This window comes from Brassica napus, chromosome C4 (assembly GCF_020379485.1).
Source record: "Brassica napus cultivar Da-Ae chromosome C4, Da-Ae, whole genome shotgun sequence".
In the NCBI taxonomy this organism is placed as follows: Eukaryota; Viridiplantae; Streptophyta; class Magnoliopsida; order Brassicales; family Brassicaceae; genus Brassica; species Brassica napus.
In genome coordinates, this window is record NC_063447.1 from 35,101,245 (window position 1) to 35,120,533 (window position 19,289).

The window sequence follows — 19,289 nt, forward strand, 5'->3', positions numbered from 1 at the left end:
AAAAAAGGAGAAATAATTTCAAGTAAAGTGAATGTTTTATCCCAAAATATCACCGAAGATAAGAAAATAATATTTATTAAGAGAGAATATAATAAATGTATCGCTATTTATGATTACATAATTAATTAAACATTTAAAAAAATATATTTTACAGAAAATTTTGAAGTATTTAAATAATACATATTAAATAAATAAATATACATATACTATGTTTGAATTAGGGCTTATAAAGATGTAAATGTTAGCATCATATTTTAAGATAATTTAATCTTTTTGTTTATTGAATGCTATTTTGAAGATTTTTCTTTTATGTGATATTTTGCGGTAAAAAATGTATCTATATTAATAAAATAGATTTGTCTCTCTCTTCATGCGTCCACGTCAGCAAAAAAGGATGGGCAAAAGATGACACGTAAGCACTCTTATTTTGCGTACGAAAGTTACTTTGATCTGTATGTGGGCCACTCAGTTATTGGTTTAGAAGAGCCTAGGCCTAATCTCACACCCAATAAAACAGCTTTATTTCCCAAAAAATTATTTATCTGATAGGCCTAATATTATACACTTCAACCAAGCCCAAAATATCCATCTCGAGTATTCTTCTTCGATCGTCTTTACCTCCTCGCATCCTCTTCATTCAATGGCGATAACAACTTAGAGTTGTAACAGTTTTTGTTGTCATTGAATCCTTATCATAAATTTCTCCATTAAGTCTCTCATTCAAGCTCTCCCACGACGTTTCAATTTTTTCTTACCTCAACAGCTAAACCCCATCTCAAATCCCTAATTTCAACCACTATAAATAAGGGATGCAGAATACGGCAGATTTCCTGCTTCACTTGATTCAACCATTCTGCTTCCTTGCACATACATCCTGCATCTGTCATCCCATTCCTTCTTTCCGCTTTTAAGTACGGTTGTTGTCCTCAGACAGTGGTGATGCGTCTCATGCGTTTGTCTCTGGGAAGCAAGCAACTTCCAAAAAAGAGGAGAGCTCATGGGAGTCGACATTGCTCTTGCTTGATGAAAATCTCTCTTTAGCCAAAACTTCATCTCCTGTAAGAGTTTGTAATGCTGAGATTAATATCAATGCAAGTTTCCAACCTGTGCCGTTTCGCTTGAGTCTCAGTTTTATTAATCTTATGATTCTAACAAAAGGTTCTAATTGAAAAAATGCAGGAATCATCTACATTTGATATGGTAGAAGAAATATATGTGACAGCTGAGGGTAGTGAATGATGTTGATCCTGAAAGAAAAATTATCAAAGCCCCAAAAGCTGGAGACAAAGCTTCTAAAGAAGCAATAGAATTATGGACAAAAGTTTCTGTAGGTAAATACTATATAACCGTTTCTCTATAATTGAAGTTTGATTTCATATATATTGACATTTAGGTCGTATGATTTACAGTTTAATTATGGCTGCACAAGACCAAACCCCATGGAATTTAGTTACATATTATTTCAACTGCTCTCCTACTCTGCCCCCTTTGCAATATATCATCAATAATAAAAGGTATGTGTCATAAGAGAAAAACTTTTCAGTATGTTTTGGTTGTAGTTTTGCAAAAAAACATAATCTCATGATGATGAAAATTTCACAGCTACTGGCAACATGTATGCACAACCTTCAGCAAAGAAAGCTGGCCATCAATCTGCAAATAACAGCACCATGGCTACGGGAATATCAAGTATTTTTTGTCCCAATAGATAGATAATTGGTCGAGAGGTGTTGTTGACATATTAAAAGTGGAATATGCCTAAAATGATGTTGCTTCCATCAACAACATGCAGATACGTTCTTAGCGGCATCAAAATCTCTACCCCTTGATTCTTATCTCCAGACCTCATTCTTCTCTTATCATTTTCAGTAACTGACGTTTGGTGTTTGATATTTCTTTCAAAGGGAATTTGTATTTATTTACTGTTGAGATATATATACTATTATACAATCATGTTTATTTCAAGTTGACAGATTCTTCCGTCATCATTCGCAACTTAGTGAGTAGTGACACATTCAAACATGATTACTACGCAAAAGAAAATTAAGAAACTTTTTTTAGTGCACCAGAAAATTAAGAGACTAAACCACAAAATAAATTACAACAAAAAATCATATTGTAAAATCATTAAGACTATATTTATCTTCTACAATATGATAAAACAAAATATAGAAAAGCTTTTAAAGAAAAATGTTACATTTAAAAAGTAAAAATAAATTACATTTATTAAATAAATTAAGATTTTTTTACTGAAAATAAAAATAAAATAAAACATCATACATTAATTTCAAACATTAATTTTAGTCTATTAAATCACTTTTTTTTTCTTCGCAACAAATAATGATGACTAGTAAAAATACAATCTATATACTTACCCGCATAAGTCCCGCTGCTATCATATTTCATTGGGCGAGAGGTCCGTAGAAACACCGAAGGATGCCGCAGAAAATGAAACGCAGTAAATTAACAAAGCACAAAGTTTGCTTTTAGAGAGTGTAGAGAGTACTCAAAATATTTCATAGAAAGAATCTATAAGCAGATATTGGATACAAAGGAGCGTTGAAAGAAAAAAATACTGTGAGCATCTTTCAAAACATGTCATGTAGCCTGAAGTGTTTTGTTTCGTGGAAGCAAATGGAATATTACACCACACGAGGAGACATGAGACCTAACCACAGTAAGTAACCCCATCTTTATCTACCTACTACAATCCCACAAGTCTTTTGGTATCTTTACTTGTGTCAACTTTGGCCGGTTAAACCATGCTTGCCTGTAGTTGTATCAAGGCTCGGACCACTTGGTCCATGGTTGGTCGTGACTTTGGTTCAGACGAGATGCACTGCACAGCAATGCTTGCCATTCTCACTGCTTCGTCGGGTTTGTACTGTGAGTTAATACGAGTGTCCACCATTAGTAGAACTTTACGCTTGCTTGTGAGGTACGGTCTAGCCCAGTCCACAAGGTTTTGCTCCTTGGTCGGGAGGCTATGGTCCAATGCTTGCCTTCCAGATAGTATTTCTAGAAGCACAACCCCAAAACTGTATACGTCGCTTTTGGCATTCAAGTGACCTGAAAATATACACAAAAACATAAGAGGATGAAACAAGATTTAAAATATTAATTGCATCATATCTCAGTAACATTTTATATATAAGAACATTGATAGAATGTACCTGTTGACACATACTCAGGAGCGGCATAGCCAAATGTACCCATGACCCTTGTACTAACATAGCTTTTTTCTCCCATTGGACCGTCTCTCGCTAACCCAAAGTCAGAAAGCTTTCCATTGAAGTCCTGTTGTCATAAAACAGAACCAAGTCAGTACTTTTATAACCCATCAAGACAACAATGAGACTTTGAAAAGAGCGTATACCGAGTCGAGCAAGATGTTCGAGGCCTTGATATCTCGGTAAATAACTTTAACAGGGCCACTATGAAGAAACGCAAGCCCTTTAGCTGCATCAAGCGCAACCTTAACCCGTAATAACCAAGAGAGTGGCTTACACTTCACATCATCTGCTTCAAAAAAAAAACATTCAAACATAAGAAAAACAATCTCCTAATATTTTTCAATAAAAATGTTTGGTTAATGACTTACTTGTGAAGAGATGATCCTCAAGACTACCCTTGTGCATAAACTCATACACAAGAAGCCTATGTTCATCTTCCAAGCAATAACCAATCAGTTTAACTAAGTTCGGGTGACTTAACTGACCCAAGTAGTTGATCTCTGTCTGAACTCACAACAAAACATAGTCTTATTTATTTTATCTTTTTATCTTTTTATTTTTTATTTTCTTTAAAATAGAGTAAGATTAGAGAATCAAAAAAAATAGAAGAGACCATATGTGTGTACCAGCCATTCTCGGTGACCTTGAAAGCCATCAGGGTTAAGACTCTTGACAGCAACTAAAAGACCGGAGCTCGATTTAGTTGGGGCAAAAGTTGTCTGATCGATCCAACCTCTATAGACAGAACCAAAACCGCCTTCTCCGACAACAGAGTCTGGTCTGAAGTTTCTGGTTGCGAGTTTGAGTTCGTTGAAGGTGAAGCTCTTAACGTTAGCTTTGCTGAGTATCTCTCCTTCTCTCTTATCAGCCGCCGAAGAGGGGGATTGACAACTCGAGAGGTGAAGGTCGTCGAGATTACTACTGCTCTTATCTGCAGAAACACACAAACAGAGCGTTGACCAAAGTCAAGACTGAGGACAAATGAAAAAGGTGGAAACTTTTTACTCTAGATGACGCAAATTTCATTTCTTTTCTATAAACCCATCATTAATAAACAGAGAAAATATCGAATAGAGAGACACTTGAAAGATCTCGAAAATTTCCGGGAAAATGTACAAAAAGGGAGGTTATGAAGAGAACGTACGGTCAACACGAGAGCTGAGGCAAGAACCCATTAGTAGAGAATGGAAGCAAACGAAGAATAAGGCTTTTAAAGAAGCTTGATTTGCCCTTTCTGACCATAAAAATGGCTTCTTGAGTTGTTTTGTGTAGAACAGATTATTCGGAGAGAGAGAGAGAGAGAGAGCCAAAGAACTAAGGATATGAAGAAGAATACATATGCATTAACTCAATTGGTTATTTTATTCAAAAAAGGAGATGGAGTTCTTTGACCAACACGGCACATTATTTTGTAATAATTTAATAAATGGTGTTACTTTTCTCTGGTTTGGTTTTACTTTTTATAGATTGTTTTAATTCTTCAATGTAAATAGCTTAATATAGTAGCTTAACGTACGCAATATCTTTAAAAGATATGCAAGTATATAAGTCCGATTTGAAGTGCAGACCTGACTCAGATGGTCATGAGATTTTGGAATCTTTGCCGGTCTGAATTCGTCGTGGTGGGGCTGGATCCAAAATTGTATTTTAGTTTTTTCGATAATGTTAGATAGTCATGTCAGTTGCTCGAAAAAGAGATAGTCATGTCATTTTCGATTTATATGCTTTGCCTGTACAGACATACAGTATTAAGGTTTGTACAAGAACTTACGAAAGTAAGATCTGTAAGAAAATATCAAACTTTTTGTATAATACTAGTAGGTTAGAAAATGTTTATTTTCTCCTAGTTATTTGTTTGTTAATAATACTAGTTACTAAGCATTGTATTAGAAGAAATGGACCGAGGTTAAATACATAAATGTCAAAATGACAAAAAAGTAATGTGAAAGAGTTTATTCATCTCTCTCTCTAAGTTGGTTTATTTACTAAATAACATCCTCTGAAATTTTGTATACCCTTTAATTTTCCTTTAGAATGATGTTATCTGTTAGCAAGACGCTAGCTACTGTTAACGAATGAAAGAATTCCGATATTAGTAAGAAAACTAAATTATTACCGATTTGATTTGAAGTTACGATACTAATTATTACCGATTGATTTGAAGTTACAATTCCATGTAAATATAGGTGGTAACAACTAACAAGTTAAACCATGGATAGATAGTAGAAATAGCTTAATGACATGATTTTTAAACAAACATGACCTTGAACGTAGAGGACCTATACAAAATGGTTGGTCGAGGTATTATGATTCACAATACCTACAGATCGGACTGCAAAACTCTCCAAAATACAACGACTTCGTCAAATCTCCCTTTCTAGTTTCTACGGTCACAATTGTCTGTTCCTTACGCAAATAAGTTCAAAGTCAAATAAATAATATAACTACTCAAAAATATCTTAATCCATATCATTCATTCATTCTTGCAAGTTACAAGAATTACATCACGAGAAGTGGAAACACAGCGGAAAAATATTAATATTAAACTATTAACGAGCATCTCTAGACGTATGGGTTGACTTGGAATATAGAATGTAACCACGTTTGTGTGCTGTGAATCACGTATTGTGCTATTTTATAAGTCTTTGTTGTGTTGTGTTACAGCATTTAGTTGGATTTTTGAGTGGTCAGTCAAAATTCATACTCATATTCATTACATTGACTTCAGTATTTGAATACTAAGATTTTGAATTGTATATTTTGGTTGAACAAAAGAAAAGAAGATTTTGAACTATTTCGACATTCGGAGCTCTTATTTTGGACTTATCTGTCAATGCTACTTAATCAATTTGCTTAATTATTAGCTTAAGTATAGTTAATTATTCTCTACAAGACTACAACCAAAAAATGACACTCATGGGAACATGATCTCTTATTTTCTCCATGATTTTCCCAACGTTTTTAATGGTGCCTGATAAAACAACAATATTCCGTAAGCAAAAAAGCAATGAATAAATAATCAAAATGAATAAATAATCAAAATTAAGAAACACTCACTCGTTGACAACTTACATTGCCAAATTTCCGTGAGTTCATCATTCAAAAAGTATTATACTTTTAAAAAGTGGCTGACACCATTACTCAGAGATCAAAACATCACAAAATAATTTCTTCAAAAAAAAATATGTATAACAAAATGGGAAATTTGATCCTATAACCAAGAATGAAACTATATTTCAACAACTAACCATATCATCTCCTCTCTACTCCTATCTCTTCTTATCTCTCTCAAATCTCTTACTACAAATCTACATTTTTCTCAATATGGTCATTCATCAAGTTAACCCTAACAAAATACTAGTGGAAGTTTTTACCAAAAAAAAAAATATACTAGTGGAAGTGGAACAAATGACATCAGATCTACGTTCTTAAAAAAAAGAAGAGATATAATCAATCTAACTGATTATTAAAAAACGGTAAAGCAGTCCTTTTTACTATTAAACGGTAACCATGCAGAGATAGCACCAGTAGAGTAAAAAAGTAGTTATACTTGTACTGCTATGTTTTAACTGCCGCAGTGAACATAAGGATTGATTGGTATGAATTTTTTGATTAGTATGAATATGATCATTGAAAAATGTTTTAGTAGAAGCGAAAGCCGGGACATTTGTATTTCGGGCCAACATCAATTACAATGGGCTTGAGCTTGTTGGCCCAAATACTTTCTGGCCTATTCTATTTTCTTCTTTTTAAAAAATGAAATACGAAATGCCAGTTTATGAACACCAAACATTTCACTTAGAATATTAATCAAGGGAGAGATTTTATAAGTTGACAGCTAAATAAATTGGCGAAGAAAATGTTTTGTTGCCTCCTCAAGACAACATAAAACAGAAGCAAAGAGTATCAAACTGATACTGTATCAACTTATTAATTCTTTTTTATCAGAGTTGAGACTGAAGATTTGAGATTGTTTAGTGAAATTCATCAAGCGCTTTTCTTCACCTCAGCAGCCTTAATGATGTCGATAAACTCAGGCTGCAAAAGCAGCAATTGAAAGAAGAAGAAAACACATTAGATAATGGTTTTGATTGAAACAAACTAAAGAAAAAACACAATATAATGTACCTTTAGAGAAGCACCACCGACCAAGAAACCATCAACATCGGCTTGACCACCTAGCTCCTTGCAGTTACCACCATTGACAGATCCTGAAAGTTTATTTACTTAATCAAGCTTAGAATCAAAGAGACTTTGTGGAGGCATTTGGTTAAAATCAAAGTATTGTATTATTCTTTACCTCCATAGATGATGCGGGTTGTAGCAGCGACATCAGCGCTCACGTTCTTTGCAAGCCACTTCCTTAGCTCATCATGTACCTGTGTCCATCAACGAAAAAGAATATTGGTATTCATATAAAGTCATGACGATAAGAAACAATGCTTCGATAATAAACTTACTTCCTGAGCTTGGGCGGGGCTAGCGACCTTTCCGGTTCCAATGGCCCACACTGGCTCATAGGCTATGACAACATTTGACCAGTTCGACACTCGATCTGTGATTACCAACAAAAGGAAGTTCTATGTTAGAAAAAAAGTCACCATGTACTGCCTCACTAAAGTATTTCTTTACAGTTAGGAGATAAACACTAACAGATAAGACAAAGTCACCATGTATACTGCCTTACTAAAGCAGTTATACACTTAGAGCGAGTAGAAACGATAACTAATATCACAGTAACAGGCCACTAGTGTCAAAGAGAACTATAACTAAAATAGTGACAAGGAGAGTGTTTGACAATATAAATACCAGCAATAGCTTTGGTCTGGGCAGCCACAACATCCATGGTCGACCCTGCCTCCCGCTGCTCAAGAGTCTCACCCACACAAGCAATCACTTTCAAACCTTGAGCAAGAGCATAGGCAACCTTGTCTCCAACAAACTACAAATGAAGGATAGAAGTAAAATATCAAAATCATAGCCACTACAATCCAAATGGCAGTCACGAAAGACCACCAGCCTCGTTTGATTCATTGAGGAGTGCCCTCCTTTCAGAGTGACCAAGGATAACCCATGGGATGTCCAAGTTCACAAGCATCTCAGCACTGCACACACAAAGTACAGAAGGCATAAGAGACAAGATACAACATGAAGCAAGACAAAGAAGAGCAACTTCAACACAATCTAATGCAACTTCAAAAAACCAAATATATTTCACATAAACCCAATAGTAATTTTTTTAAAAAAAGAAGAGTTTGTAGTGGAAATCAGTGGCTAGAGAATCTCACCTAACTTCACCAGTGAAGGCACCTCCTTTCTTGACCCAGCAATTCTGTGCCGCAACATGGAAGTCAGGCCTCAATATGCTCTTAACCAGAGGAAGGAACACATAGGGAGGGCTAACCACAACCTCTGCATTTTGAAAAGCTTCCAGTAAGTTATTACCCCAATAACAAGGATAGAGTTATTGCTTTAAATATCACATAAAAACCAAAGCATATTTGCATATATGAAAAAACAAAATTAGCCAATAACAACTACTTGACAGATTTGAACATACATGCATATATAATCTTTCGCATTCCCAAATTCATGTGAGAAATACGTTTTTTAAAGCATAAAAGCAATTCATAAACTCTTCTAATTAGTTATTAACGAGTCATGTTCAAGATCAGAGGTTTATAGACATGCAAAACCAAAAGCAGATAACCTTATATTTCAATGATTCTATCAAAAGTAAAATGAGATGCTGAACATACCAACGACATCCTGGGAAGGAACTTGAGCTTCGTTAAGAGTGTTGACAATCTTCTTCACCTCCTCAGCAGTTCCGTTCTACATTTCATTCAAAAATTCACAACATAGCCATCATAAGAATCTCTCTCTAATCCAAATCCTAGCCGCGAGACACAATATCAATCTCAACATGATTAAAACATTTAATAGCCAACAGCTTCCATGCTCAGATTGGATCAAAAGTATCGAATCAACAAATCTCAACCATCGGAATCAGATTCACATAGCAAGGATCTCAAATTTCAAAAATCAATCGAGCCAAGCGATGAACAAAACCTTAAACACGATTTTAAGATCGGCGAAGAAACAAACAGATTCGCGACGAGATACTAAAGAAATACACAAAATAAGATTAGGGCGGAGAGAAGATAGCTTACGCATTTCCAGTTGCCTCCGACGAAGAACTTTCGAGCCATCTTTCTCAAACGAAGATCGGGAGTAGTCACAGAAAACGACGATGAAGATTTAGATCTCGAGTGTTTCAGTGGGCGCTGAGTGGATAACTCACGCAGGGGTCACTCATATATAAATTAAAAAATATTACTCACAGTATCTGAGTAAGGAAATGACGATCGTGTCTAGTTGTTGAAGAATATTCTCCGGGGGACCTAAGGAAAGAGGAGGGTAATAAAGTAACTTATCACTGAGGAGGGACGTGTTGCTCAAGGCCTGGTTGGTGGGAGTATAGACGGCGTGGAGAGTGCTGCTATGATAAAGTCTTAGAATATGTCCATCAATAAGAACCCCATTATGGGTTCTAACCAATAAATTAGTAATAAATATAGTGATTTGAAAGGTTTAGAACTTTTATTAATTTAATTTAATTTTTTCTAATCCAATGGTAGAACCTCGTTGAGTTCTTAAATTTTTTTTTTTTTAAAGTAGAATGAGCACACAATACGACTAGACAAAATACAAAATATGAAAATACACAAGCTTATGAGTGAGCGAAACATACCAATGTCATGTCTTGGCTTCTTCTGTCACATGTATTCGCTTCACCTGCAACGGCATAAAGAGACAGCTCAGTACATGTCAAATACAAATGCAGTTCAGATGAAGACTTAGAAAAAGCATATGGACCTGTTAGTAATGCCACCGAAAAACAGCTGTCTTAATTGCGTGTCACTGCCAACATTCATATGCTTTGCATCAGGGCAATGCTTGGAGGCCCAGCTACTGAACCAAGAAACCATTTCTTCGCCTTCAGTTGTTTCTTCACCTGCAACGGCATAAAGAGACACAAAACAGAAAGATATGAAACATGAGCATAAAGAGACACAATGCTAATCAATGTCTACACCTAAAACAAAAACAACCAGAAAACTAGTGCAATCACTTCACCGCAACTCAAACTAATGCCAATCACTTCACCGCAACTAACACAAACCATTACACTAAATTCTATTTAATTCCAAACCTAACCGATATCACATTCTCTTAAAAGAAAAGTATACTAACCTCTTCCCAAATGATGCTTTGATGATGGTGAATACGGTTCTGACAGAGAGTGTGTTCCCTGGCTCCATCCCACAGCTTGATCACTGATTGATTCCACTAATTACCTGAAGAAAACAAGCAAGGAAAATGATGTTTGAAATTAGTAATAACATATATTATGATGGAGATGATTAAACAATGCTAACTAACCAGTATTGGCTTTGACCAAGCGAGAAGGGCTCCGGATAATCCTTACGAAATGCAGTCCACAGGAGTCCCTGAGACAAAAGAATAGTATCAAAGCCTATGAACTCAATAGACACTTTTCTAACAACTTGAGAATCAGAGGATCGTTGTTTCAATAAAGACTCAAATTTTCAGATTGAAACGTTAACTTTTCTATCTTAGAGATGTTGTGAAACTATCATTCAATCAAAATCAGCATACCTGAAACTTCAAAGGCTGTGGCACCTTTGATACTGGCGGAACTCAAAGCAATGGTTTCTCCAGGAGTCATAGAACGAGCCCAATCGAATCAATCCCATCTCCGTTCGTGACTAAAACGATTGGTCTTCAGTCATCGATCTCCTCCTTCGCTGCAACAGAAGTAGACAGAGGCTCATCCTCCGCGGATCGATCGCTGCGATGTGGGAGACGAAGAAGAAAGTTGGAGAGAGAGCGGGTCTAACGGAGGAAAGAGAGAAGCCCTGCGTTTTTTGTATGGATGTTCTTCAGAAGATTCATCAACGGACTAGAGAGAAGATGGAGAGATCGATGACTGAAGAAGAATAGATTTCGCCAGACCTTCGACGAAGGAGAGAAAGAGGAATTAATGCACGGTCCAATAACAAACTGCCACATAAAGGTTTCTTACAAGCTCTAGAAAGCCCACTTTAAGCAGCGGTTCTTTCTTTGCTTTTTGGGCCTTTTTCATTTTTTTTTTCCTTTTTGTTAAAAACTTGTGCTAAGAGCCCCCCAATGGAGCTGGTCTTAGCCCACTAAGACGCATCAAATAATAAATCAGGCCCTCTAACAATTTTTCATCATTTATTTTGGTTTCTCCAAATTTCTAAAAGTTATTTGTCATTCTGAAATCCGAATTATAGATTTTGGTTACCTTTGTACATGTCTGCATCTGACCTTGCCAAACGGTGTGAGGCGTTCCGCTGAGGCTATTTCTACAGAGGATAAATCTTAATAAGAAGTTGATTTCAAAAGCTATTAAAACTTTAACTGACAAAACATATTTATTAGTTCATCGTTCGTTTTGGTTTCTCCAAATTTCTAAAAGTTATTTGTTGTTCTGAAATCTGAATTATATATTTTGGTTACCTTCGTACATGTCTGCTTCTGACGTTGTCAAGCGGTGCGAGACGTTCCGCTGAGGCTACTTCTACATAAGATAAATCTTAATAAGAAGTTGATTTCAAAAACTATTAAAACTTTAACTGACAAAACATTTTATTCATATTTATTAGTTCATCATTCGTTTTGGTTTCTCCAAATTTATAAGAAGTTATTTGTTGTTCTGAAATCTGAATTATATATTTTGGTTACCTTTATGTCTGACGTTGTGAAGTGGTGTGAGGCGTTCCACTGAGGCTATTTCTACAGAGGATAAATCTTAATAAGAAGTTGATTTAAAAAACTATTAAAACTTTAACTGACAAAACTAAATTTTGATCGGCGTTTTGAATTTCTTCCTTTGTAAGTCTTATATAAATGTGTTGAATATTTTTAAGTTCATGTTATATATATATATATAGAAAATTGAACTTTCATTTTTATGTAAGTACAATAAGTTAAATTAACAAACCATTATATCATTCTATTCATAACAATGTCGACGTGAATACTTATCATATATTCTCTACGTTTAAACTTACAAATATTTATCATATTTTACATTACAAAAGATGACATGTTAAATAACATGATTGAAAGAAATGAGAAATACAAAATAAAAGACGAAAATAGCAACACCAGTTATGGTTTATTTGGTGTTTACATCAATACTACTATTAAAACTTAAAATAGAAGTTAGGAAGACTTACCAATACAATCTAGTGTTTGAAAAAGTTCATGTCAAATAGTTTTTGATTTTTTGATCGACTGTTTTTCGTAGCTATTCCAGTGAAATAAATTTGTGACATTAAATTGATCACGATTAGATCTAACCGAGAGAATAAATATGAAATGTGAAGATAATTAATATACCATAAGATTTATAGATGAGACAAATATTTAGTTCACAATAAAAATCTGAAGAAAATGAAGAGTGACCAAATCATAGTCGATCTGCAAGGAAGGAATCATTATGATAGTTCATCTGCACATAAACCAAAACAAGAATCAGCAAACCAAAAATATATGTATATATAAAATCTTAACATTCTAAAATAAATTAAAATTACTAAATTAAAAGCCTCAAATAGTTAACATCATAAAATCCAGTCACTTTGTTTTTCTGCTGTGAATGTCTTATATATAGTAAATCGGTAAATTTTTTCTAAATAATCTAGCTTTCACGATAAGCTTTGAAATATAATATTCTTTAATAAATTCTCTAAAAATCTTATGCTTATAAGATAAGATTATTTTTGGAATTTCTTGTTAGTAAAGTTAAATAGAATATATCGTGAATTGATTGCCCAAGAATTTTGTTGAAAGATTTGATTATAATATATAAACTAGATTTTGACCCGCGCTTTCAAAGCGCGGGTTTATTATTATTATTTTTTCAATTGACAAATATTTTGTAAATGTCATATTTTCCTATATTTGTGTTTTATTTTATAAAAGATTTAAAAATTTTATCTTTATTTATCGATTTCATTTTAAATGACTATTTATGTTAAAAAAAATAAACTTTATTTTTTAATGAATTAAGTTGGTATAACTCTGATAAATTAATTTTATTATGGGGTTAATATTTTAATTAAAAAATTATATACTTTTAATAAAGATTTATAATTTTCAATAAAAAAATTCAATTATTTTTATGAATGCTTAAATTATATTAAGAAAAGAAAAAAATAATAATTAAGAATAGTCGAAAAAAAATTATTTGAACTTGGACTCAATGGCCCAAAGGAAAAAAAAAAGTGAGAATTGAATCTGATTTTTTAATAGGCCCAAATGGCCCAAGAGAGATTTGATTTGGGCTGGATCCAAAAATAATGACCCAATATAGATTTGTTATTAATATTACTTAATTGCCCTTAATGAAACATGCAATGTTAGTGAAGGAAACATGCCCCTAAGGTAATTATGACAATAGGATCCTGCTTTAATAGTATAGATAATAAATGCATGAAATTAAGAGATAAGATATCTTCATTTGATTGCAACAGATTTTTGACTGACATGTTCCTCTACATATGCTTAAATATAATATATATATATATATATATATATATATATATATATATATATATATATAAGACAAAAAATCTAGAGAGTGGACTAAAACATTTTTAAATATAATAGTAAACTTTAATTATTGAATATAAGAAGTTATTTAAATATTAAATATATATACTCATGATCTGATTGCAACAGATCTTCGGTGGACATCTCAATATAAATATTCAAATAATAAATCATAAATAATGAATAGTTATATTGATATTTTTTAGTTTTGGTGAATATTAAAATTATTTTTTAAAAATTTTGCTACCATATTCGGTAAGCCGGTTTCTGTAGATTAGTCAAAATAGATCAAACATATTAATGGTTTTGATATTTTGCATTTGTTTATAAATGTTAAATCACCATTAAATATTAACTATTCATTTTAATGCGATTTATTTAAATATGTATATATTCTGTTGAAATATTTCCTAATTTAATTGTTTGGTTGAAATCTTACAATACTAAAAGTTCTTGAGCTAGAGCTCTAAGAGTGTCCACATATGCAATTTAATTCCAGCCAATCAAATTGTTTTAAGATGTCATGTCAGCTTTGACCAATTGGGTTAAAGACCCACTTTGCCCATGGGTTAACTGGTCCAAACCAAATGGGTGTTGGGCTGGCCCAAAAACTTAATTTCTAGGGTTTAGAGAATTTGGGAAAAAATCAATCAGAAATAATTTTTCCCGATTCTTTTCTTCTCTCTCGCGATTCTTTCTGCAACCAACGATTTTCTCCTCCCAGATTTCTCTTCGTTTACTGTTCTTGTGTTCATCAATCCATACGATTCTCTCTTCCCTCCCATCGATTCCCTTCTTCATTTCTCTACAATTTCAGGTATGATTCGATTTTAGCTCTGATCTCGCGATTTCTCTACTTTCTGTGTTGTGGGTGTTGTGGGTTTTGTGGATGATAATCTCGTTTCCATTGTTTCCATTGTTTACTCTAGTTCTGATGATGATGATGAATCGTTTAGAATATTGTTTTGTTTTGGGTTCAGAAACGATGCACACTTGAGATTTGGTTTTGGGTTGACGTGTATTGTATTTCTCTTTAAATGCAGGTTTCGTTTCTGCTCGGAGTCATCCCTGTCTTCATAGCATGGATATACTCAGAGTTTCTGGAGTACAAGAGGTCTTCATTGCACTCTAAAGTGTATGTATTTGGGGAATATTCTTTGAATTGTGTACTTATTTATACAGCTCTCTTGTTATGTGTGTAACTTGATAGTTATTTTTTACCTGTTACTTGCAGTCATTCAGATAATAGTTTGGTTATGGCCTTTTAACTTTGCTTTGTGATTCTTTGCTGGTTGTTTGTGTAGGTTATTGAGTTAGACTGTAGCAAAGCAATACTCTGCTCGGCAAAGGATACCTCCACCTCCTGAAACTGCAGAAAAACCCTTCAGAGCCTTAATCTTTGACAGGTATCTACTAGCTTTAGGAACAAAACTCAGAGAAGAATCAAGCTTTGGTGATCTTTGTCATGTTCTCTGGTAGATTTAATATGTATTTGCTTGTGTGTGGGATATTTTGGGAAATGAATCAGGAGGTGGAATGGGAAATAATTTGAGAATTTTGATAAAAATTTTGATAAAAATTTCAAAAGCCTGTGCGGGTAACATTTTGATAAAAATGAGGACCATTGCTTGCTCCACTACAGACTTTGTATTCCAAATCTATAAAGTATGTATAGGTGTGGGAAATCACCTTGTAACCAGTCGTTTTGATTACCATATATAGGCCACTATTTGTTATTCATTTTAAGTGATTATGTTTTCTAATTCCAAAAAACTTACTATCAGATCAGAGATGGTCCTGAGCATAATCAAAGTGAAACATTGGCATAAAACCCTCAAATTTTTTAAAAAAATTATGGAAAAAAATTCTTTCTCTGAGTTGTGTCTTGCTCTTAAAGACTGCATTAATCAAAAGCTTTTATATGTTTAGCCTCTTTGCTGCATCACGTTTTTGCTTTTTTTTTTTTATAAAAAAAGTGGATAACTATATTTCTCTTAACGTGTAGGTTTTGTGTGTCTGTGACTTAGAAACACAATATATAAGTCTTTTAGTTTACTTGTACTCAGAAAATGGAAGCTATAGACTTGAACGATGATGGTCAGAATGATGTGATGGATGAAGATATAGAGGATCATGAAGTTTTAGAGGATTCAGAGGCTAACGGAGGCACACAACCGAGACAAGTTCAGTCCCGCCGTAAAGTCTCAAGGTGCTGGAGAAAGTTTACTATACTTGGAGGAAGGCTGTCTGATGGTACAACTAAGATCAGATGCAACCTCTGTAGAAGGTTTTACTTCTTGAATCTTCGCAGGAATGGAACCTCAACTCTGACTCGTCATATGAAGGTATGTCCAAAAGCTGTTGGAACACCTAGAAGTAGTCCTAAGAATGTGGATATGATGGTGTTTCGTGAGATGATAGATATGGCCATTATTGAGCATGATCTTCCTTACAAGTTTGTAGAGTATAAGAGGATTAGAATGGCTTTTACTTATGCTAATTCCAGTATTGAGTAGTGGAGTAGAAACACAGCAGCTTCTGATGTGTTGAAGATTTATGAGAATGAAAAGCAGAAACTTAGGAAAATCTTAAATGATTTTCCTAGTAGAGTTTGTTTAACAACAGATCTTTGGAGGGCTATCACGATTGAAGGCTATCTCTGCTTGACTGCACACTACATCGATGAAGATTGGAATTTGCAAGCTAAAATATTGGCTTTCACGGCTTTTCCTCCGCCTCATTCGGGAATAGTCATTGCTGTGAAGTTGATTGAGCTGCTGAAGGAGTGGGGACTGGAAAAGAAGGTCTTCTGTCTCACTGTAGACAACGCTTCTTCGAATGATAGCATGCAGAGTATCATGAAGAGACAGATGCACAAAGATCTGGTCTGCGGTGGCGAGTTCTTCCATGTACGATGTTCAGCTCACATCCTTAATCTTATTGTTCAAGACGGCTTGGCAGTGATTGGAGGAGCTTTGCAGAAAATCAGGGAGAGTGTCAAGTTCGTTAGAGGATCAGAAAGTAGAGAAATAATGTTTCAAAATTGTGTAGAGACATTGGGGATTGAGGGTGATGAAGGTATGGTCTTAGATGTAAGTACACGCTGGAATTCTACTTTCCTAATGCTTGATAGAGCTATAAAGTTCAAGCAGGCACTAGGTAACTTGGCGGATGCAGAAGCGAGTTATGTGAGTTTTCCCTCATATTCTAAGTGGAGGAGAGCAGAAATTATTTGTGAGCTTCTAAGGCCATTTTCTGAAATTACAGATTTGATTTCTGGTTCTTCATACCCAACATCAAATCTGTATTTCAATGAAGTTTGGAAAATTGAGTGTTGGTTGAGAGCTCATGCGAATTTCAGTGATCCTATCATTTGTGAAATGGTGAAGTGTATGAAGCTCAAGTTTGATAAATACTGGGAAGAGTACAGCGATATCCTTGCAATTGCTGCTGTTTTTGATCCAAGACTGAAATTTGCCTACTTGGAATATTGTTTCTCAGTTTTAAATCAGCCTAGTTGTAAGAGAAGATTGGCTCATGTGCGTTCAAAGATCTATAAACTATTTGGAGCTTACAAGAAAAACCAGAGAACCAGTAGTGCTGCATGTTCACAAGTAGAAACACAAGATGTTCCAGCCGGTTATGGTGTAAGTTCTGTTCTGGAGTTATTTCTGATAAGTGTTATTACCTTTTGATATCATATAAGTGATGATTAATCTGTTTTTTTCAGGGATTCTATGCCTTTTTTTCTCAGAAAGCTATTGGTAGCGGAAAGTCTACTCTTGATATATACTTGGATGAGCCATTGCTCGACATGGCCGCTTACAAGAAACTGAATGTGTTACATTACTGGAGAGACAACTCAGCTCGGTTCAAAGAGTTGGCAGTAATGGCTCGAGAGGTTCTGAGTATACCAATAACGACAGTGGCATCGGAATCTTCATTTAGTATAGGTAGTAGAGTTCTTAACAAGTATAGGAGCTGTCTACTACCTACTAATGTTCAAGCTTTAGTGTGCACAAGGAACTGGTTAAAAGGATTTCCTGAAATTGGTAAGTGTTGGTTATAATTTATTCATATAATAAATTGCTTCAGAATCTTCATGGGATTATTTTTTTGGTAGGTGATGAGTCTGTTGAAAAGATAGAAGAGGAGAAAGAAGAAGAAGAGAAAGAGAAGGAGAAAGAAGAAGAGAGTGGAGAATCTATAGACTTGAATTGAGGTACTGATCTTGTACTTTTGGATAAGATATTGAAATGTTCTAGCTATTGATCAGTCTTGCAAGTAACTCATTTGAGTTTGTGGGTTTAGTTTGTGGGTTTAGTATTGAGTTAGTATAGAAAGGAACTTGACTAACTCACACTGATCTTGTTATCTTTGTTCACACTGAGCTTTTATTCTTTTGCTTGTGACAAGCCAATTTAGTGAGTGCAAGACAGGAAAAAAAAAAACAAGCGTTGACGTTGAATATATTCTTGTGTGTTTACTTATCAAATCCATTTAGAAGTTGGGAGAGAGTGAGAAAATCAAGCGTTGACGTTGAGTATATTCTTGTGTGTTTACTTATCAAATCACATCCTTTTACGAACAGGTATTAGAGCAAGAAAGTCAACAATATTTGGGGATCAATATGTGCATTTCAACGTCAGCATCCCTACGTAAGTCTCAATACAACACAGTTATTTTGCTTGAAATGTTAATGCTTGTGTTGATGTCTCTGCCCTTACATACAAGTTATGAGAATCATTGAATAACTCCAAGTTGCTATCTTTTTTCCTTCTTGCAGGCTGAAGACAAGTAAAGAAGCTGGAAGCTGGAGCAAAGTGAATCATGATATCAGAGTTATAACTTTTTTTTTACATAAAACAGAGAGTTATGAAAAACTGAAGTCTATTGAATTTAATTTACATCACATTTGTATTCAGAAATTTTCAATGACATTAAAATTGAGTTTAGATTGAGATTATACAAATTTTCTATAATTTTTAATTTCTATAAGTATATAAGTTTGTAAATTGAGTTTACAATAATTGATTATGAACAAAATTGAGCTAATTTTTAAAAAGAATAATAATGGGTGGTCTTGGGTTATTTCCAATGGGTATGGGCTAACTTGGGTGTGGGTGTTTTTGGGTATGGGAATTAAATGGGTGTGAGTGTTTTTGGGTATGGGTGTTAAATGGCCCAACTGTACACACCCATTTGGGTGTGGGCCGCCCAACTTGACATCCCTAGAGGAGGGACGTGTTGCTCAAGGCCTGGTTGGTGGGCGTATAGACGGCGTGGAGAGTGCTGCTATGATAAAGTCTTAGAACATGTCCATCAATAAGAACCCCCTTATGGGTTCTAACCAATAAATTAGTAATAAATATAGTGATTTGAAAGGTT

General features: G+C 34.4%; 3 protein-coding genes and 2 long non-coding RNA genes across 6 annotated transcripts; 2 read left to right on the forward strand and 3 right to left on the reverse strand.

The window, feature by feature from the left end:
* Positions 1-389: 389 nt before the first annotated feature.
* On the forward strand, positions 390-1,965 carry LOC106356109. Its single transcript, XR_001271975.3, has 4 exons — positions 390-1,058; positions 1,180-1,331; positions 1,410-1,514; positions 1,603-1,965. It is a non-coding gene; the product is annotated as an uncharacterized LOC106356109 (long non-coding RNA).
* Positions 1,966-2,501: 536 nt separating this feature from the next.
* Positions 2,502-4,688, reverse strand: LOC106357593 (probable serine/threonine-protein kinase PBL1). 2 transcript variants are annotated; one of them, XM_022712374.2, is made up of 6 exons: positions 4,378-4,688; positions 3,860-4,164; positions 3,602-3,737; positions 3,377-3,519; positions 3,174-3,297; positions 2,502-3,069 (listed from the first exon to the last, which is right to left on the reverse strand). In XM_022712374.2, exons 1-6 carry the CDS (start codon positions 4,406-4,408, stop codon positions 2,756-2,758), a joined length of 1,053 nt encoding a protein of 350 aa, XP_022568095.1. In that variant the 5' UTR covers positions 4,409-4,688; the 3' UTR covers positions 2,502-2,755. The 2 variants fall into 2 exon arrangements, with proteins under 2 accessions (XP_022568095.1, XP_013652727.1); XM_013797273.3 differs by having other exon boundaries at positions 3,377-3,522; positions 4,378-4,626.
* Positions 4,689-7,008: 2,320 nt separating this feature from the next.
* LOC106354929 (triosephosphate isomerase, cytosolic) lies at positions 7,009-9,621 on the reverse strand. Its single transcript, XM_048754648.1, has 9 exons — positions 9,407-9,621; positions 8,993-9,068; positions 8,522-8,645; positions 8,254-8,338; positions 8,043-8,175; positions 7,694-7,788; positions 7,534-7,612; positions 7,362-7,444; positions 7,009-7,271 (listed from the first exon to the last, which is right to left on the reverse strand). Exons 1-9 carry the CDS (start codon positions 9,443-9,445, stop codon positions 7,221-7,223), a joined length of 765 nt encoding a protein of 254 aa, XP_048610605.1. The 5' UTR covers positions 9,446-9,621; the 3' UTR covers positions 7,009-7,220.
* A 357-nt stretch (positions 9,622-9,978) lies between these two features.
* On the reverse strand, positions 9,979-13,236 carry LOC106357592. Its single transcript, XR_007322418.1, has 5 exons — positions 10,917-13,236; positions 10,680-10,747; positions 10,491-10,594; positions 10,113-10,251; positions 9,979-10,031 (listed from the first exon to the last, which is right to left on the reverse strand). It is a non-coding gene; the product is annotated as an uncharacterized LOC106357592 (long non-coding RNA).
* Positions 13,237-15,970: 2,734 nt separating this feature from the next.
* LOC125586032 (zinc finger BED domain-containing protein RICESLEEPER 2-like) lies at positions 15,971-18,856 on the forward strand. Its single transcript, XM_048755814.1, has 4 exons — positions 15,971-16,360; positions 16,418-18,123; positions 18,493-18,559; positions 18,688-18,856. The coding sequence occupies exons 1-2, from the start codon at positions 15,971-15,973 to the stop codon at positions 17,594-17,596; spliced, it is 1,569 nt and encodes a 522-aa protein (XP_048611771.1). The 3' UTR covers positions 17,597-18,123; positions 18,493-18,559; positions 18,688-18,856.
* The last annotated feature ends 433 nt before the right edge of the window (positions 18,857-19,289 follow it).

Excerpts from the sequence above, each read along its gene's own strand:
- LOC106357593 (XM_013797273.3), bottom strand. The coding sequence starts at position 4,408 with ATGGGTTCTTGCCTCAGCTCTCGTGTTGACC. Across the intron at positions 3,523-3,601 it reads TGAGGATCATCTCTTCACAA|CAGATGATGTGAAGTGTAAG; the intron begins GTAAGTCATTAA and ends TTTTTTTTGAAG. Across the intron at positions 3,070-3,173 it reads TCCTGAGTATGTGTCAACAG|GTCACTTGAATGCCAAAAGC; the intron begins GTACATTCTATC and ends GTATATTTTCAG.
- LOC106354929 (XM_048754648.1), bottom strand. The coding sequence starts at position 9,445 with ATGGCTCGAAAGTTCTTCGTCGGAGGCAACTGGAAATGC. Across the intron at positions 7,613-7,693 it reads GCCCCGCCCAAGCTCAGGAA|GTACATGATGAGCTAAGGAA; the intron begins GTAAGTTTATTA and ends TGATGGACACAG. Across the intron at positions 7,272-7,361 it reads TCGGTGGTGCTTCTCTAAAG|CCTGAGTTTATCGACATCAT; the intron begins GTACATTATATT and ends CTGCTTTTGCAG.
- LOC125586032 (XM_048755814.1), top strand. The coding sequence starts at position 15,971 with ATGGAAGCTATAGACTTGAACGATGATGGTCAGAATGATGTGATGGAT. Across the intron at positions 16,361-16,417 it reads ATGATCTTCCTTACAAGTTT|TGGAGTAGAAACACAGCAGC; the intron begins GTAGAGTATAAG and ends AGTATTGAGTAG.